The 25854-nt window shown below is 37.2% G+C and overlaps 1 protein-coding gene across 2 annotated transcripts in view; it reads left to right on the top strand.

The window, feature by feature from the left end:
- Nucleotides 1–25854, top strand: part of LRRC7 (leucine rich repeat containing 7) — a 959434-nt gene that overhangs the window by 416555 nt on the left and 517025 nt on the right. For both annotated transcript variants that reach the window (XM_064588988.1, XM_064588987.1), the window contains exon 2: nt 6664–6713. In XM_064588988.1, coding sequence (XP_064445058.1) covers nt 6664–6713 — 50 coding nt within the window. The remainder of the gene's footprint in view (nt 1–6663; nt 6714–25854) is intronic.

The raw sequence follows: 25854 nt of genomic DNA, 5'->3' as shown, positions 1-25854 counted from the left end.
TCATTCCCCAATTCTTCAGGTTCCTTCAGGTTTCAAACAAGTTCCTTCAGGTATTAAAAACCTTGCCTAGGGGCACCTGGGTGGCTCAGTTGGTTTAACATCTGCCTTCAGCTTAGGTCATGATCTCAGGGTCCTGGGAATGAGCCCCCACATTGGGCTCCCTGCTCAGCAGAGAGTCTGCTTCTTGCTTCTACCTCTCCCTCTGCCCCTCCCCCCTCCGCTCCTGCTCTCTCTCTCAGATACATAAAAATGAATTCTTTAAAAAAAACTTGGCTAAAAACTTATCAGAGAAAAGGAGGACCTTTTCATCTTAATTTTTCCTGTTTCAGTTTTTTTTTTTTGTTACTCTGAATCTGCTCTCAGTTCTAACAATAAGCATATTCTTTGCTATATTTAGAAGAACATTTTTAAAAAATTAACTATGTCAGCATTACAATCAGAAACAGCCTCTTGTCATTTGCTCTGGGTGCTTTCTCCTTCATAGCACTTGCCACAAGAAGAGTTAAATTGTGGCTTGATGTCTGTTCTTCCTAGTAACCTGTAATGTCCTTGAGGGCACAGTTGGAACCTGCTATTCATTATCATATCTTCAGGACCAGGAACAGTTCTTTAAAAATTGTTAGAACCGAACTAGTTTTTGTTGTTGTTGTTTTTTAAGATTTCATTTATTTATTTATGTTTGTGTGTGTGTGAGAGAGAGAGAGAGAGAGAGAGAGAGAGAGAGAACACACACATGCGCACATGAGGCGGGGAGGGACAGAGAAAGAGAACCTCAAGCAGACTCTGCGCTCAGCATGGCCCGCCATCTCATGACCATGAGATCCTGTCCTGAGCCAAAACTAAGATTCAGTCGCTTAACAAACTGAGCCACCCAGGTGCCCCAGAACTGAACTAGTTTTTTTGAAGGAATAGTGAATGAATTTTAACCTTATTCAACATTAACTTCTCCGTTCTCCACTGATCAGTGATTAATGTATATTAACGCTATAAATATTCATTAAACAAAGATTGAATGAGCATGTGCTACATGCCAAGCAATGGAAAGATAAAGCTTGTGATCTCAAGGAGCTCACAGTACAATGAAACTTATTTTATCACATTTAAAACTTGATTCTGATTTTTAAAACAGGTAAACACTGATGTCTAACATCACTGACCACTCATTCATATCACTCTCTGGATATTATTTTTCTTTGATTATTTTATATACAATTTGAACATAATGAAACTGATTTATTTTAAAATCATAGCTATATAATACTATATTGTTAAAAAGTCATTCAAGGAATAGAGAAGCTGGAGGAAACGTTTGTAAGAGGAAAAAGTCATGCAAAATGCAAACCATTTGTGATGTCACATGTTCATGGAGCAGAAGTTGGAGAATTGCAAGCACAAATGAATGAAAAATATACCTGAACTATCAAAATAATAATCACAATCACATAGATAATATTTCTTTCTTTTTGTATTTTTTTAAAGATTTTGTTTATTTGAGAGAGAGTGAGAGAGAGCATGAGAGGGGAGAGGGTCAGAGGGAGAAGCAGACTCCCGCTGAGCAGGGAGCCCCATGTGGGACTTGATCCCGGGAGTCTGGGATTATGACCAGAGCCAAAGGCAGTTGCTTAACCAACTGAGCCACCCAGGCACCCTGGTAATATTTCTTTCTAATTAAATGGTGGAATCCATAAGAATTCTTAAATAGTATTTTTAATTTTGAAAGGTAGTCTTTTCTATATTATTCTCCAGCTATCCGTCTCATGCCTCAAAATCTTATACAAGTGCTAGCTTTCATAAGAAGTTTTCAGTGATTCTTCTATCTCAAAATAATTCTATCTACTACACACAATTGTCAGAAAGGGTAGTAAGTAGAGAATAAAATCAAGAGATCATGGGAGTACAGATGTATATATCATATGAGGATTTATTTACCAAATGTATTAAAAGTTATTAGTAATTACTTTTTATAATTAATAACTAAATATTTCCCTACTTGAGCACTCACAGTACATTCTGATGGTACTTCCTTAATGATACTTCTTTAATGGTCCTTATCATTCTTTTCCTGTATCAGTGCTTTTCTTCTCTATTAGATCATAAGATTAAATCTTATTTATTGGGACCCCTGGGTGGCTCAGTTGGTTAAGAAGCTGCCTTCAGCTCAGGTTGTGATCCCTGGGTCCTGGGATTGAGCCTGGGGTCCTGGGATCGAGCCCCCTGTATCAGGCTCCCTACTTGGCAGGGAGTCTGCTTCTCCTTCTCCCTCTCACACCCCCTCCCCCCGGTGCTCTCTCTCTCAAATAAATAAATAAAATCTTAAAAAATAATAAAATTTATTATTTTGCACTTTACAATATTACATGGAACAAGTGGCTGCTCATAAAAATATGAGAATAAATTTACATCACTGAATTGACTTTTGTTAGTATTTTTATCATAATCATCAGATGGCCACAAACCTGGCTCCACCTTCACATGAGCCAAAGCAGGATTTGGTGAAATTTGACAAATTGTATTTAGTCATAGTTTGAATACCTGATTGACTCTCTGCAGATACACAGTTTTCCAAATTTGGTTTGGGACATTAATGTTCCATAAAAGTTCCCCAGATGATATATACGCATCCAGTAAGTCAACATGTACAATGCAATGACATCCATGTGCTAGGGCTTATGGGGATAGAATGATAAATCTGATAAACATCCTGCCTGCATAACACTTATACCCTAGTGGGAAAAGCACTCATTATTTGTAGTTATAATGCTTCCTGTGCAAAAGTGATTATTTTTGATCCTAAACTGAATTAACATTGAAATATGTAAGTTAATGATAAATGATAACTATCATTTATGAATCCCTATGTGTTAAGTAGTTGTTAAGCACTTTTTAGGTATTATTTTATTTAATATTCATACAGCATAGATAATTAGATATCATTTCTATTTTATAGAAGAAGACACTGAGGCACTGACAGGTTTTTTAAAAATGCCAAAATGTGGGCAATATTTAGCAGAACCAGGGTCAGAATCGAGATCTGCCTCACTTCAGTGTCTTGTTCTTAACCTCATAACCAGTGTATTTCCAACTGGTAACCTCTTTAGTGTATTGTCTGGAATTTTTAATTTATTAATTAATTTTATATTGCAGGGGGAAGTTTGGGATTTGTCTTATTTCAGTTTATCCATAATGCCTAAGACTATAAATGTCCTTACAACATCAAAGTTACCAAGATATTGAAAATGAGAATGTAAATGATCACAGTTCAAGAGGGCAAAAAAGAGTATAAGGTCATATAGGTCTGACCTATATAGGTATGACCTATATGACCTAGGACAATGCAAAGATAGTCCAAGACTATTAAGTTTTGGTGAGGATAATACCTAATACCTTAGGTAATACTTTAGTGAGGATAATACCTAATAAACTTAGCTGTTATTTCAAGGCTCTTTTCATATTCTTTTATAAACATTTTGTGGTTGCTTGGATCAGTTATAAGAATGTAATTTAAGGAGCGCCTGGGTGGCTCAGTCGTTGGGCATCTGCCTTCGGCTCAGGTCATGGTCCCAGGGTCCTGGGATTGAGCCCCACATCGGGCTCCCTGCTCAGTGGGAAGCCTGCTTCTCCCTCCCCCATTCCCCCTGCTTGTGTTCCCTCCCTCACTGTGTCTCTCTCTGTCAAATAAATGAATAAAATCTTAAAAAAAATAATGTAATTTAAGAGACCATGTCTTAAGTTGATAACATAGAAATCTTCCTTTCTGTTTGAAAAATTTCCTGACTACCCTTGTTATGAACTCATAAAGTACTTCCTGTTGATATATTCTTTCAGAAGTGGTTGTGTTCCTTCATAAATTATTACTTTACATGTTCATGGGTAAGTGGATCATCCTCATAGGCTGATTTTGTCTCCTCCTTCCAGAGGCTGATTTTGTCTCCTCCCTCCAGAAGTTGGTATGTGGTCATTGGTCCCTTCATTGCTTGCTATGAGAAATCTAAACAATCAGCATCTCCTCAGTTCAGCCTCTTTTGTGAAGATTTGATGGAGTCATGTAGCTGAATCATATTTTGGCATTTGACTCCCATAATCTCATTATCTGATTTTCTTCCCCAAACTATCTCATTCCCAGGGATCTCTTCTATAATTCTATTCCAAATTGTGGCTGATATCCTAACCTCTACCTTCTTCATTGATTTCCTGTTTATATCAGTTGTCAGCACTGCCAACACCTGCTTTACTTCACAGAACAGTGTATCTCACATAAGCTTCTACCCTTAGCTTTTATACCCATGCCCATTCCAGGCCTCAGAAAAATAACAATAATAATAAACTTATTTAGCTATTATGAATCATCACATCCTAGAAAACAAAGAGAATTATAAATAATTTTCAAATATATATATGTATTTGAAATGTATATGTGTGTATATATACACACACACATATATATGGAGAGAGAGACAGAGGAAGAGGGAGGGAGAGAGATTGAATACACTTCAAAGGATTTCTCTGCTTTTCTATGTTATCCATAGTTCTTGCAGTGGGTAAACACTGTATTATACATTATTTAGTTTGCTTAAATAGAATAGACCATCAGATAAGGTAAATTAGTAAAAGAAAGATTTCCTTATCTCTGACACTTCTGGAAGGGGGTGTATTATTGAGTTTTATGTACTGGAAGGGAGAAAATCCAGTAGTCCATTTTTGTTAGGAGTTTTTCAAACAACATCTATGTGAACTTACTGGACTTTAAGCTCCTGGAAGTCAGAGAGTTGGTCTATTTCATCTTCACTGTAAAAGGTTATGGGAATTTAGAGGCAGGAATTGATAGACATCCATAATGGATGTGGTTTACGAAAGATAAAACTTGCCTGACTGCTGTGCTATGTCATGAGGGAAGTAGAACCAAGATGGGAAACAAGAAGAGCAAGGGTACATGCACATGTTCTGCCCATGTTGAAAAGCTTATCTGTGTTGCACTTTGATTTACCTTGCCTGAGATAGAAGTTACACAATTTAAGGCAAAAAATCTTTGCGCTCTTGTGGTGCCATCATCAGAGAACAGGTGTCTGGAGGTGGTGCATCGAAGAGCAGCTGACTGGAGGTGGAGATAATAAAACACCTTCTTGGAAAACAACAAATTTAAAATGGAGTCTACCTTCTAGTTGCAAATTCTTAGCATCATAATGGGGCAAGGTAACAGATATTGGTATTAACTGTATAGATTGTTGAATAAACCTCATCAAATGAATGGAGTTTTTGACCTTCTTCTTATTCTCTAAGAGATTCAAATGCCCACAATAGTCACTGCCAGTCAGGGAGTCTTGATATTGTAATTTATATTCTCCATTGCACTTAAAGTGTTTTGCATACAGTAGGTATTCATTAAATGTGTTGAATATCATTTTACACAATTTACTGTACATTCAGGATGAAGTAGAATTTGAAAACAGTCCTCAAAGGTTTAATTTTGTAGTCATTTTTATGAAAATCAACTAACAGAATAGAATTTCAAAAAGTAGGCCTATTAGAGGGCATAGAAAAAACAATGGTGAAGTATAAAAAGGAATTTTTTTAAAGTAATTTTGGTACAAATTACAGTTACAAAGATATTTAAACACACATTGTGGGTAATATAAGCTGGCAAGTTCAATTTTAAATTAAGGAGTTTTTAATGTAATAACTCTGCTACCTATATAAGATACTAAGTTATTTCCAGGGAAGTAAAATAATCTCTTTAAATTCAATGTTAGCATAAGCATAGAAATCTTAAATTGTCCAGGTATATACTTTAGAGAAACAGGAATATTAACTTGACATATTTAAAGATACACAATAGAGAAAGGTTAAATAACAATGGTAGAATCTTCTGGTCATTTTAGATATGGATTTAACATTATAATACCTTGTTAGGTTTCAAGATGATAGTGTCTACATACAGATCCAGTATCTATTTGTATAATGAAAGTAAACAAAACAAAACATATCTTCACTGGTTTAATACTATAAATAAATTATATTCATAATGATTTTCATATTATCTATTTATTCTCAACCTTCCCAGATTCTTACTTATTTTTTAAATACCCTATATTACATACAGAACCTGTATAGAAACAAATATTACTCTTTTTTATTTGAAATAATCAAGTTTAAGACAAAATGACAGTGAACTGTATATAATTTTCTTTTCCTATGCAGGAAAAAATACACTAAGTAGCCGATGCTCAGAGATACTGGTCTATGGCATTTTCAGACAATGAAACTAGGGAAATCCTATTGAGTTTGAAGATTACACAATGTGAACTGTCAGTGTCTGGCAAGAAGAATAAGGTTATTAAAACCCTTTGGCTATATCTATGTAATGTCCAAATTCCTGTCCGAACACTAAAACATTCCTTTCAGTCAACTAGGGGAAGGTTAGTTTATTGATGTGGTTTAAATCCAGGAGGATCTCAGACATTCTCAGTCCGTGACCTTTTTCTTGGTAGAGAAATGAGAAGGAGCTGGGGGTTGGGATTGTGGGGATATGTAATGAATTGAGAGAACTTCAACACCTTTTTATTTTGCCACTAAAATCTCATGGGATTTAACTAAAAACTGATTTTCTGTAGGGAAGACTTTGATTTCTATTCTGTTACCTCATTTTTGATTATTTTCTTGCCACAGGTAGAAGATATGATGAAACAAGACCATCTTATCCATTTACAAGTAATAAGGTAAACCCTCTGCATTTCAAATTTCATAAAAAGACATGCTTAACCTCAACTTAATAATTATTACAGATATACAAGCGAAGTAATGAAACATGCTTTTCTATTAGATTGGGAAGGTTTATTTTTTTATTTTATTTTATTTTTTTAAAAGATTTTATTTATTCATTTGAGACACAGAGATACAGAGAGAGAGAGAGAGCATGAGCAGTGGGAGAGGCAGAGGGAGAGGAAGAGGAAGAAGCAGACTCCCCGCTGAGTCAGGAGCCCGATGTAGGACTTGATCCCAGGACCCTGGGATCATGACCTGAGCCAAAGACAGATGCTTAACCATCTGAGCCACCCAGGCACCCCTAGATTGGGAAGGTTTAAAAGATGACAAGTACCCAAGGTCAGTAGTTGTGTGGAAAAACAAGAATTTTGATACATGATTTATGACAACATGAATTAGCTTAACATTTTTGGGAGGGATTTTGGTACTGTCTATCAATTTTTATACATTATAATTTTCAGTAACAGTATAATAATCATGACAATTATATTTCTGTATTATCATATTATATTTATATTATTATATAAAATGTTTAGTTAATTTGCTGCTATATCTTTATCAGAGTCCATCTATTCCAAAAGGAAGTAAATTTGCTTGTTTTTTTCTTATGTCTCATATTTAAATTTTTAATTAATAGATGAACACCATTCTTAATTCAAGTTGTTTGTGTTACTACTATCAGGAGAGTTGATTTTAGTCAAATAATAACCATGAATGCTATCTCATAGTGGATCCTATAATAATAATAATAATTAGTAATATTATTAATAATAATATGAATTAATAATTCATTTAGATGAATGTATTCATTATCTAACTGATGGAGATAACTGGTATTGAGATTTTTGCCTACACTGACCCTGAAAATATGTTAGGGACATCAAAAAATAATAACCAAATGTGTTTTTGTTTGTTTTACTTAAAAGCTACCAATCAGTAAAGTTACCACACTGTCATTTGTAATATTATGGTGGCAAGGCTCATTCCCACTGCCACCACTTATAATAATAACATGCTCCACAAAGAGAAAATACATAAATGCTATTTCAGCTAACTTCAACATTTTGACAATGAAAAATATCACCTCAAAAATTGTGATGTAAACAGATAAATTAGTTCCACTTCCAAACTATGGCAGCCTAAAAATATCATGAAAATACTTCCGGAAAAAAAAATAGAAATGCTGGATAAAAATAACAAACAGCTTTCATTTATTATTTTATGGACAGTGAAATTCCAAAAAGAAGCTTCTTGGAGGCCAAAAAATTAAGAGAAAACAAAAATCACAGGGATAATTAGCATTAAATTAAAAAAGGTGGGGGCTGCCTGCCTGGCTCAGTTGATAGAGTATTGACTCTTGATTTGTGGTTGTGAGTTCAAGCCCCTAGTTGGATGTAGAGATTACTTCAAAAAAAAAAAGCATTAAATATATAATTCCTTTGAAGGCATTATAACACTGAGTATTCTAGAATGTTCCTATTAAGAGGCAGCTGAATAGAAAATTAGACCTTTCACCCAAGAAAGATGGGAGTTAACTGAGACCTCTACTTAAAGGTGGGAAACATGAAGGCTTACATTTTCACTAAAAGGCTAATTTAAAATTATCTACCCCTGGTAAATACCCTGGTACAGAGATTACAAGGTACATTATCTGCTTCATCCTTGGCCATGAGTGGAAAAGAAAGTATTTCTCTGAGAATTTATAATCACAGCCACGTCTTTTTTATCACTTGGGTGGCCTGGGAAACCCACAGCTAAAAATTGAAGTTTTTTGGGTAACTCGCTCTCCAGGGCACCTGAAAAAAATCAAATACAGATCCTTCTTGGAGGAAAACATCTTCAACCCGGGGTTCACATTATTTCCACACATAACATCCAACTGAAAATGAGCTTAGAATCCAATGTAATATACCACTATTAGCAAAGGTCAGGCGAAAATAAGTCAGCACCCCAAATTAGACATCTTGAACTTCAGATATTAAAATTATTAGACACAGCATGTAATATAAAAGGGGGAATCAAAAGCATTAGTGAGAAACATGACATTTTCAGAAAATATCAGAAAATTTTGATACATAAAATAGAATTTGAAATATAAATATAGCTAATGAGATTAAAAACCCAGTGGTGGGTTAAACATTACATTAGATAATTGGAGAATTAGTCAACTGGAAGATAAAGCACACAAGTTTACATAAAATGTAGCACAGAGACACAAAAGGAGAAAAATGTTAAAAAGTGGTTAAGAGACATGGAAGGTAAAGTAAGGAGACAATATAGGGACTGGGGGAGAGATAATATATTAAGAGATAAAGGCTTAATTATTTTTCCCCAAAATGAATTTTTAATTCTTAGCAGCATAAAAAGAAATAAATAAAGGAAATAAAATCAGATAAAAATTAGGAAATAAAAGGAAGGAAATCATTCCTAAAAACATCAGTACTCACAGACAGGAAATATCTAACAATAGCAAGAATGAAAGAAATGATTGGCTACAAAGAAATGGCAATTAGACTGAGGGCAAACATTTCAATAGCAACAATGAACATCAAAACCCATGGAACAATATCTTCAAAATACTGAGAAATAACAATATCAACTTTGAATTGTATACTAGCTAAATTATTATCAAAGACTAAGGTGTAAAAAAGATTTTCATCTAACATAAAATATTGGAATTTGAGTTTTTCATAGTTATAGATTGTAAGATATCAGGTGAAAACTGTTGGAGAGAAAAATTCACTGAAATAAAATGTTATCCTGAATCTCAATAAATCTCTACTTGTTTCATGTTCAACAAACACTATTAGGGGCCCTGGGTGGCTTAGTCAGTTATGCATCTGCCTTCAGCTCAGATCATCATCCCAGGGACCTGGGACTGAGCCTGGCATAGGCTTGGGGCTCCCTGCTCAGCGGGGAGCCTGCTTCTCCCTCTCTCTCTGCTGCTCCCCTGCCTCTTTTCTCACTCTCACTGTCAAATAAATTTAAAAAATGTTAAAAAAGAAAGAAAATCAGATAATAGGAAGTTATTCTTATTAACCAATAGTATCAAGTCTCTATCTTGAATTTTGATTAGATTCCATGCTAAATTATCATCATTCTTTTTTTTTTTTTAAGATTTTATTTATTTTTGAGAGAGAGAGAGTACAAGCAGGGGGGAGGGGCAGAGGGAGAAGCAGACTCCCCACTAAGCAGGGAGCCCAATACGGACTCCATCCCAGGGTCCTGGGATCATGACCTGAGCTGAAGGCAGACGCTTAACCAACTGAGCCACCCAGGCACCCCAAATATCACCATTCTAAGCATACTATATTCCAGTATGATTTATATACCGAAAAGCATTTCTTTGGCCTTGAAGTAAGCAAAATAGTGAAACCTAATCAAAAAGTCCTGGGCTCCTGACTACATAAGATGTCTAAACCATTCCATGCTGCTTTTACTAAAATTATAATTTAATAAACTCATCAAATTGTTTGGCATCATCATTTGACTATTCTCTCAGGCAAATAGTTTTTTTTTTTTTTTTTTTTAAGATTTTATTTATTTGCGAGAGAGAGAATGAGAGACAGAGAGCATGAGAGGGAGGAGGGTCAGAGGGAGAAGCAGACTCCCTGCCAAGCAGGGAGCCCGATGCGGGACTCGATCCAGGGACTCCAGGATCATGACCTGAGCCGAAGGCAGTCGCTTAACCAACTGAGCCACCCAGGCGCCCCTATTCTCTCATGCAAATAGACTGACAAGATTGTGCAGACTGAAAAAGGGAAAAAACTTGTAAAACAAAAGTATCAAAGTTATCACAGCTTGGTATATCTTGCCATAATGAAATTAAGATTTAATTCCATTTATATTTACCTTCATCATTTCCATCTATATTTAAGGGTTATCTTAAACAAAAATGTACTCATAGTATTTTTCTGACTATGTCTATTCTTTCGTCATTGAATGGAAAGATATTCTTTCCTAGGAATTATTTTTCTGGACCAAAGCAAATTCATGATACTATAATTGAAGTCCAAGACTTGTGTTATATAAGAAAACAATTATAGATGGGCCAATATGACTCCGTAATATCAACCATAACAAGGCACTATTCTAGCAGTTATTTGAAAAAGTAAAACTTGGAAGACTTTAATGGTAGCTAATTTTTCAGTTATCCATCTGAAGCTAGGACAAAGAACAAAGCAGAAAAAAAGCAATAAATATTATTTTGCCCTAACTTCTAAGGAAAGATAATTGATGTTTCTATACTGACTGATTTAGCATAGAAAAAAAATTAATATTAACAATGAATAGATTGTTAGATTAAAGGATTATGTTATCTAAGGGAAGTTGAGTATTGTATATGCTCTGGATTGCGTGTGCATGTAATCTTCTGAACTCTGGTTAGTTATGCAGTTTGGATTCATACATTTGCAAATCACTGGAAGTTCTTTGGTAGTTTATAGTTGTATTAAAAAAAAAAACAAAACTTTGCAGGGAGCCTGGGTGGCTCAGAGTTGGCTAAGCATCTGCCTTGGGCTTAGGTCATGATCCCAGGGTCCTGGGATCCAGCCCCCCATAGGGTTCCCTGCTCAGCAGGGAGCCTGCTTCTCCCTCTCGCTCTGCTGCTCCCCCTGCTTGTACTCTCTCTCTCTGTGTCAAATAAATAAATAAATAAAATCTTCTAAAAAAAAAAAAAACTTTGCTAGAAAAAAAATCAATTTCCTACCTTTTTTTATAATTCTTATCTCTTCAAATTAATAATAATGTAGTATATTAAAATTTAAGAACATAGGATCTGCAATTTTAGAATCAGAAAGACCTTTAGGATATTTTAACAACACATATTAATGTTAGAATGAAAAATGTATTTTAAATTTTGTATATAGATATGAACCTACTTAGAGATAGCAAAGATCTTCTCAGGAAATTTTACACTATAATGTGTTAGTGAACTCATATGCATTGCTTTTTAAAAAAGATATTTCATTCCTGTTAGCTGGTCTTTTTACTCATATTTTATCTAAGATAACCTTCCTGTTAGAGTACTGGCATGATAAATTTAGTCTGAACTGCTTGTGAGAGAGAATTGCCAATTTGATATAGCACTAGACAGAGCAAGGTCTTGTGCTTTCACAATCTGTTTTCAAGAGATCTGTGTGTGAAAAAAATTAAAGAAGCTATCATGGATCTATACCATGCTTACAAATCAATAGCCCAAAAAGAAGGGATAAATAAAAAGACATTTTGAAGAAGAACAAGATGAAATGCCATGTTCTTCCTATATATCAGTATTGAAGCAATTTAGAACAGTTTTCAGTTGAGACAGTATAGCAAGACAGATGGAACCAAATGCACAGGCCAAAAATTGACCAATGAGCTGGTATATGATAGAGGAGGCATCAGTTTATTATGAGGAAAAAAATGGAAACAAACAAAAATTTATCCCTTACCTCACACCATATGCAGAATTTCAGAATCTTCGACATCTGAAAGGTAAAAAATTAAAGTTATAAAGCTTTTAGAATACAATACAGGAAAATATATTTTTAATGTTGGGATAGCAAAGGTTTTTTTTAAAACTAAATGCAACGCACATATCATAAAGGAAAGTACTGATAAAGTTGATTGTATTAAATTAAAACTTCTTTTCATAAAAACACCATATTAGGGGCGCCTGAGTGGCTCAGTCATTAAGTGTCTGCCTTCAGCTCGGGTCGTGATCCCAGGGTTCTGGGATCGAGCCCCACATTGGGATCCCTGCTCGGCGGGAAGCCTGCTTCTCCCTCTCCCACTCCCTCTGCTTGTGTTCCCTCTCTCGCTGTGTCTCTCTGTCAAATAAATAAATAAAATCTTTAAAAAAATATATAACACCATATTAACAGTGAAAACTAAAGAGAAAAATAACTGACAAAGGATTAGAATACAAGACACACACACCAAGAAAACCCAAATTGAAAAATGAGTGAAATATATAAACCAAGAAATTCATATTGGAAATATGGATTATTAATGAACCTATGAAAAGATACTCAATCTCATAAGTGACCAGGAAATTATGGATTTAAACCATAATGAAATTCCTATTCCTAAGACTGGACAACATAAAAATGTCTGATAATGCCAAGAACTGCCAGGATGTGGTTCAAGGGAAACTCTCATAAATTATAATAGAAATGTAAACTGAAAAGAATTTAATATTGAATATATCCTACAACCCAAGAAATCTACTCCCAGGTGATATATCAACTAGAAAAACTCTTATACATAAAGAGATAAACAAACATGTTCGCAACAGCATTATTATAAAAGCAAAACTTGTCATCAGGATGTGAATATGATAAATTCATACAATCAATTATCATGCAGCAGTAAAAATTAGTGAACTAGAATGACACACACGAAGATCAATTATTCTTAGATACATAATGTATTTTTAAAAATCAAAAGCAAGTTGCAAAAGAATACATATTGCTTTATATCATTTGTGTAAGGGTTAAATTTCCAAAGCAATGCAAAAATACTGTTGGCAGTAAAAGTACATGAAATTAATTAATTAAATTAACAATATGTTAATTAATTAATGCAAAATTTAGGAATGAGGTTACCTCTGTGGGATGAGGGGAGCAGAAATAGAGGAGTGGGAGAGGAAACATCAGCCTTTCCCTTCTTAAGGTGTGTGGTGAGTACATCAGAGTTCATTGTATTTTGTGCATCTTAAATATGCAGATTAAGGTTTAAAAATAAAAAAAAATATTATCCAGATAAATTAAAAACCACAATAAAGAAGCATTCTCTTTAACTAGAACAGGTTGTTAATCTGAGAAATTAGTTTCACAGTAAAGGCCATCTAACAAATTAATTTGAGAAAGAATCTTAATGATTCCTACTTCCTATTCAGAGCTTTTCCCCAGCTTTTCAAAGGCTCACCACAGCAATGCAGCACTCCCGTAGGGAGTACCCCACTCATAAAGATCCTGTCCTACCAAACTCTACCAGCTCTGAGCTTTTCAAATCTGTATTTCCATACATCAAATTTTAACAATGTTTTTCTATTTTCTCAAGGACCAGTATCTAACCAAGATATTAACAGTTGGTAAAGGTAAAAGTGCTGTGCTTTCCATAAGTAGTTTTACTTTAATCAGGAATTGCCAGAGAGGAAATATTTTAAGACAGAGTGACATTTCAGGCCTCCAAAGAGAAATATTAGGAAGATAGTTGGCACCTGATTGTTTAATATCACCACATGTCTTTTATTTTCAAGTAATTTAGTCTTGGGAATAGATTATCATTTCAAAAATTGTAGTAGTGCCGGTCAAAGGGAGTGATGAACAATTTACAAAATTTTATAGCGGGTAATGTCTAGCCATTCATAGATGTAATCTGAAGAGCTAATCTGTTAAAACTTCCTTGATCTAACATTTGAAGTTGTTGCTATTTTTGGTGTTAGACCTCTGCTTGAATGACAGCCTGAGGATATTCATTCCTCTTTCTCCAATTTTCAGACAGTCATCTGCATTTCCAGAGGTTTGATGACAGGGCAACTTGGAGTTTAAAGACAGCATCTGCATTTACATATCAATAGTTCCATATTTCTATGAAAGCATTGAAATCTCTTCAGTATGCCTCATTGTTTAAATAGTGAAGGTAGCCACATTTTGTACAAGATTCATAAATCTTAGAAAAAAAATTGGGGCCATTGTATCCAAAGCCTATTCTACAGAAAATACTCATCTTCCTTCTTTTCCTTTTTTTTAATGCTGAAATCATGTTTATTAAAAACCATAGGCACTACATCACATCTGTACATATTTTAAATCTTTTATCCATTTGGGTTTTTATGGCCTGAAATCAAGGTTCTAGGATAAAATAAAGGGAAAAGGAGGACATATAGTTTGAAATATGTTATAAGGACATCATCAATTTTTAATTTGGAGTTGCAAAAAATATCTCTCCCCATTAGAAAGGAACAAGGTTATTGTGGGTTAGGAAAACAGTTCCATTTAACACCTGGAAGGTAACTTCATTGGTAGGTATGTTGCCTGTTTGTAAGGATCTGCAGTTACTTACAATCAATTATGATTTTAAGTAGAAGACTTTTTGTCAAATGTTTTGGTATGAGGAAATGAATCCTGGAGTTAAAATAAGAAATTCTGAGTTCAAATACAGGGCAGCTGGGTACCTTTCTGTGTTGAGCCTTTGTGTCCTTCCTATAAGTGTAGATAACATTATCCACCAGGTAGTTTTAGAAAAGTGAAAGTTCTGTGTAAACTATATCTAAAAGAACTGGAAGTTTATAAGAGATTGCTACAATTGTATAATTGTTGTGTGAGGTTAGTTTTTTATATTTTCAATCAGTACCTAAAATTTTCATCTCACTGTATCCAGCTGAGACACTGAGATGTGGTAATGTGTTTGCAAGGACAAAACTATGGGTGAAAAAAAATAGAGCTCCACAGAGGTCAATTCAAAAATCTATCACTTTAACAATTTTTTTTTTAATCTCCTTGCCATTTCAGAACAGTTCTTTTCTGTGGTGTTTTATAATACATTGTAAAAGTGATCTGACTTTTTAAAAATATATTCTCCCTTCCACATGCAAATAATATGAAATACTGGGAAGTTGTCCTTAAAAGTCAGCTGTGTAAGACTGATGAATCACAGACCTTTACCTCTGTAACAAATAATACATTATATGTTAAAAAAAAAAAAGAAGAAGAATTAGAAGAAGATAGTTTGGAAGGGAAAAATGAAGCGGGGGAATCGGAAGGGGAGATGAACCATGAGAGACTATGGACTCTGAGAAACAAACTGAGGATTCTAGAGGGGAGGGGGGTGGGGGGATGGGTTAGCCCTGTGATGGGTATTAAAGAGGGCAAGTATTGAATGGAGCACTGGGTGTTATCCGCAAACAATGAATCATGGAACACTACATCAAAAACTAATGATGTAATGTATGGTGATTAACATAACATAATAAAATTAAATTTAAAAAGTCAGCCCACCTTCATGACCCAGGTAAATGTGGGAAATAATCCTCATTCTTGGTGCTCTGCAGATTAGATCTGCAATCTGCAAAGTCTCTTCCTAGATAATCCCTAGCAGCCAGAAAGGTTTTTGACCTTGAAGATTTTAGTATTGCAAATCTAAGAATATAAGCAAGTGCATTTTCTTTTTACCAGAATGTGAGCTTACATCCATCCCAGAGTGGCAATTGAATGCCATGCGGTCTGACTGTATTAGGAAAGGGAGATTCTTTCTCTTCCGTATGGAGGAAACAAACAAACAAACAAACAAATCCTATAGCCTGTATTTCACAAAAGAACGATTCCAGCATAATAAATCCAGTTTCAAAGAAAGAATTCATCCGACGGGTGTAGAGAATAAAAGAGAAGTCTAAATGTAGTACTAGCTTCATCAATATGTTTCTTAACATATTGCTGCTTATAAGAGTTTAAAGAGAAGTGTGTGAGAATAAAGTGTCTTTGTGTGCCTTTATGTAAAGGAGCATACGATTGTGTGTGATCGAGAGTGTGTGTTCACGGCAGGAGGAGTGGCGGTGAAACCATGAAGGGTAGTTGGGAAACCCCTTCTCTTTTTGCGCACTCTCAGGCTAGCAACCCCGGCCCCAGAAGGGGAAGGGAATGTCAAAGCAGGCACAAAGGTCGCTGCCTTGACTGATACGAAGTGACCCACCGGCAAGCAGAGACTTTTCTCCTGGGCAGCCAACAACCTGCAGCAGGAAAGGCGGGCGGGGGAGGAAACCCCGAGGAGGCGCTCCTGGCCGCCTCTTTGCTGAGATAGCAGGAGCAGCCGCCTGCGGAGCCACGAGCGCCGCGTCACTGAGCTGGTGCGGGTGCAGGGGCGCTCAGGGAGGCGCAGAGGCCCGGAGCCGCTACAGCCGCGGAGTCGCCCGCGCTGCAGGACGCCGCGCCGCGCCACTCCAGCGCCACGGGCCGGTCCGGCCGCAGGAGGAGCTGGTGGCGGAGCGCTGCCAGGCAAGGTGCCTCGAGCACCTGCCTCGAGCACCGCGGGCGACGAAAGGAACCCAGAGAGCTCGGCCTTTTGTCCCGTTCCCTAAAAGCAGCTTGTGACCAAGCCCGGAGAAGGCGAGCGTTTCAGTTCTCCGCCGGACTGGGATTTTTCTCCTCACGATTTGGGGGAGCCCGAGTAGAGGTCAGAGGGGCAGGCGAGGATCTCAAAAAGGGGCCGAGGGCTGTGAAAGTGGGCACCCCCTCTTATCACTGGAAAATCTCCTTGACATTTTTCACACTTTGAAGCAGCTGCAGCTGGTGTCGTCGGAAAAGGGGGTGGGAGAAAAGAGAGGGGGCGGGGAGAGCGGGGAGACACAGCCAAGAGCCACGAGCAGCTCCTCCTCGCCTGCCAAGCCTGGCACCTGTGCGCCGAGCCACTGCGCCGAGGAGGACCCCACTCCGGGCGAACCCCGGGCTTGATACCACGGACACCCAGCCCCCGGGCAGCGGGTTCTCGCCGAAGGGACCTGGCAGCCGCCTACACAGACCGCCGCCGTCGCCTGCAGACCCGGGAGCGCTTGGCTCCTCAGAGCCGCGGCGGCGCCGGGTCCCCGGGGATTCTCGCCCAGCAGCAGGCAGGGTGTGTTAGAGTTGGGTGCACGATTCGCCTTTTCTGCTCGTCTCTTCTCCGCCCGGGATTTATTGTCTGTGGAGCCTTCTGGGGGTGGGGAGGGAGCTGCGCCGCCGCCGCCGCCGCCGCCGCTGCTGCGGTCGCTAGCGCGGCGCGCAGGGCAGGCGGAGGCAGGGGAGTGAATGCGCTCCAGCCTTCGCGGGCAGCGCTTTGGGCTTCCCCTCGGCCGGTTCCCGCCGGAACCTCTGCAGCGGTCCACCTGAAGGGCACCGGCATCATGGTCTAACGCGGCACCTACCTGGAATTCCCTTTCTCCTCGTCTTCTTCCTCCTACTCCACCCCTCCTCTCTTCCTGCGAGGACCCTCGTGCCCACTCCACTGCGGACCCCCGAACACTTTAAGGAATAAGCGTTGGCAGCTGCACGATTCACTCTCTCCGAAACCTCATGGGCAGTTTCTCCCGGCGATGTGAGTAGCACACTCTTGTTTCGTGGCCAGTGTGTGTGTGTGGGGGGAGACTGCGGGGCCCTCGCCGTTTGTGGCCTCGGTGACAGTGAGCGCCCGAGGTGTGGGACACAAGCGCCCGCGGGGGGGCGGGGGTGGGAGGACACGAGCCTTCAGCGCTCTCAGGGGAGCTGCTCGCGAGGTGGCCCGCGGAGGCGGCGGGATGTGGTAGGTTGCGGGGCATCTGGAAATGGGTGCTAGCTAGCTGTGTGGGTGCATGAGAGCACCGAGTGGTCTGGGCTGGCGGGAGACCCTGAAGGGTTACATACTGCGAAAAGGAAAGGTAAAGAGCGAAGTGTTGGGCGCTGGTGCTGGGACCCTTGGTCTAGCTGAGGTAGTCTTAGCTCCTCTTTATTATCTTGGGTATCTTCAGTAAGCTTTTTCTCAGAGGTGTCTGGAGGATGAAGCGCCCATTTGATCGTCTCTCTCTCTCTCTCTCTCTCTCTCTCTCTCTCACACACACACACACACACACACACACACACACACTTGTGGCAGGTCGCATTTGTGCCTTTATCTTGGAAGGTGTAGTATTACTGTTTGATATCCGTTTGTTTGGAGAATGCATTTAGAAAACCTTTATACCTTTAGGATTGAAGGGAAAGGGTGGGGTTTGAGGGGATGGAGGGGAAGAGGAGTATGACAGATTGGAGGACAGAAAGAAGTGGGGGAGCAATGGAGTGAAAGCTTTTCCAGAGAGTCAGGGAGAACGATACCTCTCTCCCCCTAAGCTAGACAACTCCTGCCCACACATCTCCTTTGTGTTGCAAGGCGAAGCTGGTGAACCCGCACTATTCCCAGTCTTAGAGCTGGGCCCCCTTCAGCATCTTGCATCCTCCTCTTAGAGTCATTAAGGATGCAGGACTAGTTTCGGATCCAACGTTGAAAGAGGGAGGGAAGCACATTAACATTACGGTAATCATGGCATCCTGGCTCACGGACAATTAGATTGGTTCCCGAAGGTCTCTAGTCTTACTGTTTGCAGAGTCAAGAATGCGGGTGAGGGGATAGGGGTTGAACAAAATGCCTTTAAAAATAGTGTGACTTCATAACGGCGATGGCTGCAAAACTGCTTCATTATACTACTTCTTGGCCATCAGGGCTGAATAAAGGACCCGCCTCCGCCCTCTCCCTCACTGTCTCCTCCCCACCAAGTCACAAAGCGAGCGGGCTGGGCGAGAGGGCGCTGCGCCAGGCGGAAAAGGGAAGGGGTCACTTTCACAACTCCCGGGAATCGGCTTCAGAATGAAACCATCTGCGACTCCCACGTTCCTTTCGAAGTTCTCCTTCAAAAGGGATTAGAAATGATGCGGGGGGTGGGGGAGGGTCAGTGAGACCGAAAGGTCCTCCACCTGCTCTTTTTGATTACTTTCCCACCACACTTTCAACACATTGAATTCACCTGCAGTGGTAACTGGGTCAGCACGTAAATATGTGTACCTGTATAAGATGAAATGTGGCTGTCTTGATAGATGAAAAACAATTCGTATGTGATCATATTTTAACCTTGGCAAAATTTCTAAGCACAATAGAGATTTTTATAGCGTGGGCGAGAAGAGTGCATTCCAGCGAAAGCAGGACACGTGATCTCTCCGACGGGAGAGATACAGTATTAGGAACTCGATTTTCTTTGTTCCAAGCTGAGCCTATGAGATGCTCAGCATCCGGTTGCTTAAGTCCTCCAATTAGAGGGAAAAATAAAGTTGACCAGGGGCGAGAAGAGAAGGTAGAAAAGCACAGGTAGATAGATACCTGTGAACGGCTTGAACCTTCTCCTCTGCCGCCCACTTCTCAGTTTTTACCGCCCACTTCCCGCCCCACCCCTCGCCCCAGCTAATTCCCTATTTCAAAGTGAGGCATTCCTTCCGGGAGACGTGGCAGAAAAGTTCTTCAGCCCCTGCACACGTGGGTTCTCCAGCGCCTCAGAACCTGCTGCTATTCGCAACAGATTCTGCCACCTCCCCAGTCCGTGTCACGCCTCCATCCAGGCGTCGTTGAGCTGACTTCACCGACTCCAAGAGAACCACCCCAAGATCTTTTTGCACAAGACAGTAGAGGAGGGTCAAATCCCTGTTTCCTGAAAATCATTAATCGCACCGGGGCAAGAATGAGAAAGTAAGGATGTTGGAATGCTTTTATTTTCCCTTAAAAATAAGAGTCCTAGGGCTAAAGTATATTGAAATGGGTGGTTAGCAATATTTGCATTTGGACTCCCCGGGAGGTATCTTAAGGCCTGTGGAATATCCGCGAGGTGTGATTATTAATTTAATGGAAGTAGAGCTTGTTCTAGACCCACCATTTAAATAGATTTACCCGACCTGGAGATTTCTTATTTCATTTTTCACTCCGTGTTTTATAAGCCATTTTAATGGGATGAAGTTTTGAAAATGTGGGCTATTTCTGTACTATACTGCATTGCATCATATAATATGTGGTGGTAGGGAAAGCAGAGTCAATTTCCATGACATATTATGAAGTGAGAGTTCTTTATACATTTTTTTTATATACTTCACTGCCCAAGAAAAGATGTGTACTTACCATGGCAACCCTTCCATTCTCCATCACGTGTGCCTGCACATATGCAGCTTCAGAATTAGAAACAACTTCTTAAAGAAATAAACCTGGTCCAGTTACAGTAGCCATGTTTTATTCAGAATTTTAGCACTGCTTTAGGTTGGCATTAAAATTTTCTTAATTAAAATCTTATTCTACTTTCCTTTGTAGGTTTTTAATTTTTCTGCTTCCTCTATAAAATACAGAATATAGCTTAAAGTTTTTGTGTGTCTGTATTTTTGTTTGCTTTGGATTTTTAAAAAAATGTGAAGATACATGTGAATATCACTATGAATTTTTATCATTTATGAAAGTCATTAAATAACTATCTTACCCACATGGTGTTAATTCCCAGGGATGTTTCTTAGGTCTCTCTTATTTGTAGTTCATAGTGCATAGTAATATTGATATAAAAACTTGGTCTCTTTAATCATGACTTAAAATGTCCACCCTTTAAAACAGTTGAAAATTTGAAGATAAGTTACATTTTAACTTGATTAATTGATAAATTTATAATTGATATATCAAAATTATACCAATTTATACTATAATTTTATCTTCAGATGACTGTGGCCTTAACATAAGGATGGATCACACATTCTGTGATATTATAACTTCATTCCATATCCAAATTAACAGTACACAAAGAGTAACCATCTATTGATGAATTACCAACGAATTATTTCTGGATTCTTCTTACATTTTCTTCTTTCACATAATTTATTTCATAATTTTCAGAAAATTCTTCATTTAAAAACTATATGCTATTCATTGAATATAACAATTGTAGCAACCACACCATCAATAAAAGACATTATTTGGAGCATTTGTTCTCTCCAGTAACAAAACTGCTTTGTAGAGTACTATCCATATTCTTTTTTGGGCCAGTCTAGTCAGTCATGTGAATTTGCAATATGACTCCGGGAAGACCATTAATTCACATCTGTGACACAGGACAGACTTTTGTTTGTGCCAAGCCAAATGGCCATTAAGTAGTTCATATTTCCAAGGAAATGACTTGGAGATGACTCTAGGATCTTCTGAGAACCCTGAAGTTTTTTTTTTTTTTCATGTTCTATCTCTTAAATCTAGGGGCCACATCACTATTCAATGGAGATTTTTTTAATACCTCAGGATTTAAAAAAATGGAATTTTAATATTAAAATGACAATTTGACCATATATATAGCAATTAAATTCTATTCTGAGGAAACACAAAAGCAGACAGGAGATGCATAGATGGTAGATTTTGCATATTTGTTAAAATATTGAATTGTGAATTGTCAAGGAAAACTCAAAATTAGAAGTGGCACTGTAAATCAACAATGTTTGGAAGATGATGATCCCAAATCAATAATATTTTCCTTTATGAAGTTTTTAGCCATGTTTGGTTAACCAGGTTTGAATCATTATAAGTAGTCATGTTTTATAGAAAATACTCTAGTGAATTATTCTGAAATAGTGAAAGAGGAGTAAGAAAATCTTAGAAAACTAATTTTCTTACTTCTAGAGTTAACATCTGATCTTGGTAATACAATTAGCCTCTTTTAATGCTATAAAATGTAAGTAGTAATAATTGCTAATTTTTAATTCTAGTGCATAGCAAATAATAAGACAAGGTGGTGCATGAAGAATGATTTGGATACTTTAGAGGAGTGGGACATAAACTTTTGATACAAATCAGTTTTTCTATAGTAACATTTTGGGGGGCTATATATCGTGCTGGCATAGTATATTTTTAAGGTATGCCATTGAAATAAACATATCTAATTCCTATCTTGGAATTAAGTGATTATGCTCAGAAATTCATGGGCTTTTGTGATCAGAAGCCATCCATTTTCATCTTGCTTCCCTTACCATAGTGCATGACCTATAATCATAATTATAATGGCAGCCACCAATTATTAAACACCTATTATGATTCAGATGCTTTACTTCAAAATAGTCTTGTAAGAAGCACTATTCTCACCATTTGAAAGATTAGAAAATTAAGGTTCAATGACAGAAATGACAAGTCTACATCACACAAGTCCACGTCACACAGCTAGAAAGTGATAAAGCTTTAAATCCAGATTTGGCTTCTATACCTTTTTCTTCATACTATGCTTTCTTCCTCATAGGCATAAATTAACACTTGTTAAATGACTGAAATCTGTAGATCATAGAATTATTTCCTAATGAATAAAGAAAAATTAATATTTTGAACCAGCTTTTCAAAGTTATTTACATATTTGGCAATAATGCACTATATTACTTTTGTGACCACAATTTAATATGGTACAGTGCAATCCAGATAGATAGAATACCTTATCTTCCTGGTAATTAATTCATGACAGAAACATTTAATAAGCTACTAGAATCTGTCATATAAATGTACATTAAGGAGGTTTTCAATAAAGCAAGTTTTGAGTCAAGATCTTTCATGTCTACTTTGAAACTATGATGATATATTTGATATATAAGCCTCTGGAGGGGTATCATGTCTGCTATTTAAATTATTAACCATAATAGAAAATTATCATTTGTTATTCAACGACACACGGAAAAAATATTAAGTAAATTTAATAACCCGAAGGATTTCCTGCATATACTCATTTTCATTACATTGTTCACAGCTTGATAAATTACTTAAAATCTATACAAAATTATTATTTTACTTTAATACACATGAAAGCAATTGCAGTTACCACAGATGAGGTATTGAAATTTATATTAGCATTGACATGATCTGTTTAAATATTTTAATAATGGAGTAAATCTTACATTGTTAAAAGGAACTCATTTATTGGCTTCTTAAAGATGTGGTTTCTTCAGTTGTGCCAGGGTATTTTTGCTCTACCTGAAGTTCAGTAAGACTGAGAGCATATTTAACATCAGAAGATAGTGATATACCATGCTCAAAGTAGCAGCATTAACAAGTTTGTTAAGAACAAGGGAACTGTAGAATGTGTGTGTGTGTGTGTGTGTGTGTGTGTGTGTGTGAGTTCAGTTGGAGAGAACTGAATTTTGTATTATCCAGGAGGTAAACACGTGAGACATTATAGGTTTCAATTCAATTATAGAAAAGAGGTAGCTGACCTGAAAAGAAAAATACTGGTAATGTAAGTACTATCAGTATCATTGGGAAATTTTCACAGGGTGAGAGGAAGCGAGAGGAAGGCGGTACCTTGAAATACAGTCCTCACAGAGGAAATGGTGAGAAAAATAGTTGAAAACGAGCTGTTTGGGTTAACTCACCAAGAAGAAAAATTACAGGTTTTTATACTATTATCATATTGAAAGAGATAAAGATACTTTTGTGTAGTGGCAAAATGTTTTATAGATGTCTGGCTGCAATATCAAATTTTTTGGTAATAGAAGGAAAGGCAAGAAATGAACTTTCCTGAGATAGTGCCTAAGTGTTATGAAGACATTTATTGCACCAAAAAGGTGAGTAATGAACACAAACCTAAAATATGTCAGCTGAATTTAAAGAATTAAGGTGACTTAATGGTGCAACTAAAATTATTTAAAAGTGCAAATAATTAGATTTCTTGAGTAGTAGCTGCTTGAGTATTCTGTAGCTAATGTATTCAGCATTGTAGCTCTAACTACAAATGGACATCTTATAGAGTCATGTGGGATGTAGATGCCCCTCAGACTACATATTTTGAGCATTGATACCACATTGGATATTTACTCTGGTGTTATTCTGAGTCAGTGTAACTCAAGACATGAAAAAATTTTCTTCCTTACTTCAAGTGTGATTAATTTCTTAAGACAATTATAAAAGCTATTGTAATTAAATCAAATACCTATTTAAATTTTGATTGTTAAATATTAGCAATGTCCTTAGGGTAATACCATATTGAACATTGGGCATACCACACACATACACATACTGCTATAATTGCTCCATTTTGGAATACACACACACACACACACACGCATGCACGCACGCATGCACAGACACACACAGAAAGCTATAATCTTCTTATTTCATGAGTTCATAACACTTTAGAGATGGCAAGGACTCTAGGGGGTCTTACTTTACAAAAGAGGAAACTGAGCCCAGCTAAGTTTGTTTTCTTGCTCAAGGGCACATAGCTGTTAGTGAGAGAAACAGAAATAGAACCAGATCTCTTGGCTCCCAACCTCTGCCAGTAAAACCATACTCTTGGAACTATTGGAGTCCTTTACATTTGAGAAAAGGGAAATAGGGAAAAGAAGCTTAATCCTATTAAGTCCGGTTAATGAAACCAGCCAATATGATGACCCCATCCAAAATACATCTATTTCTCATGTCATTTTTGTCCTGAATTTTGGCCTAAGGTTTTTGGACGATCATCTTATCTTTCCATTTTGATTTGACTGTTTAGGCAGTTTAATACTATAAATTTAACATCTATTAACTATTTTATTTTTTTAAAGATACCTTTATTTAAGAAATATGGAATTAATTTAACTCATATTAAAGCATTCTAAATTTGGATACTATATCCTTTTTAATGAAAATTAAAGTGTTCTTTTAAATTATTGATCTTTTTAGTATAATACCCACTAAATTAGTGTTGCATGATGGAGAAATGTTTAATTCATTTTACATAAATGATTTTCTAAATCTGCTAATTTCATTAAGGATCAATCATTGAGGTTTCTTACCAAAAAACAAGAATTAGATTTAAAGTGAGGTTAGGCCTTTCTACACAATATTGCCTTAGATTTTGATCAGGAAAACATTTTAGTCAAGAAAAAAAATGTGATACAGTTAGAATTTGTGAAACATATTCATTTCTGTGAATTTTTTTGCATTACAAAATTACATTTGGAAGGGTCCTTTGAAATAACAAGTTCCCTCTTACTGTTAAATAGCTGCTTATGTATCTGTTATGGCTTAATTCTCTTTTTCATGAAACAGATTTGAAATAAATGTTTCTTGCTTAATGTTTTTTCTAACGCTAAAATTCTGAGTCTACTCTATCAAGAGGTTTGGTTACTGGGAAGCTTAGGGCAAGATGTCTTTTTGTTTTTTGTTTTTTAACTTACTGCCAAAACATACTTGCAACAATAATAAAGCACTTTTGAAATTATGATGTACATCTCTTAAAATATGCTTTTGGTTTATAAGCAATGACATATAGAAGTATTTACAAACAAAATTATTGATTTAACAAGACATACCTACATAGTTACATCTAAAAATCCTCTTTAAAAGGCAAATTAGAACTTTTTAGTGCAGCAATGATGTTTAAAATTGAGGAAAAACCATGATGACTAAATTAGTGCATTACATAGCAGCACATTAGCTATGCTTTTCATTTGTAGACTGGTTCTTATTCATGCCAGCTTACAGTGTACTGTTCTGGGACTCGTGGGTGTGATAGAACGGAACATATTTCTGTATCTGTGAATATAATCCCACACACCATTTTACATGACAAAATCTGAATGTCCTAAAACTCGGTGTTAAAGATAA

The sequence above is a fragment of the Mirounga angustirostris genome, unplaced genomic scaffold, assembly GCF_029215605.1.
Source record: "Mirounga angustirostris isolate CCGP_5_RB_7025 unplaced genomic scaffold, mMirAng1.0.hap1 SCAF_4, whole genome shotgun sequence".
NCBI lineage: Eukaryota > Metazoa > Chordata > Mammalia > Carnivora > Phocidae > Mirounga > Mirounga angustirostris.
The sequence above is the reverse complement of the archived record's forward strand: the minus strand, read 5'-3'. Positions and strand labels throughout refer to the sequence as shown.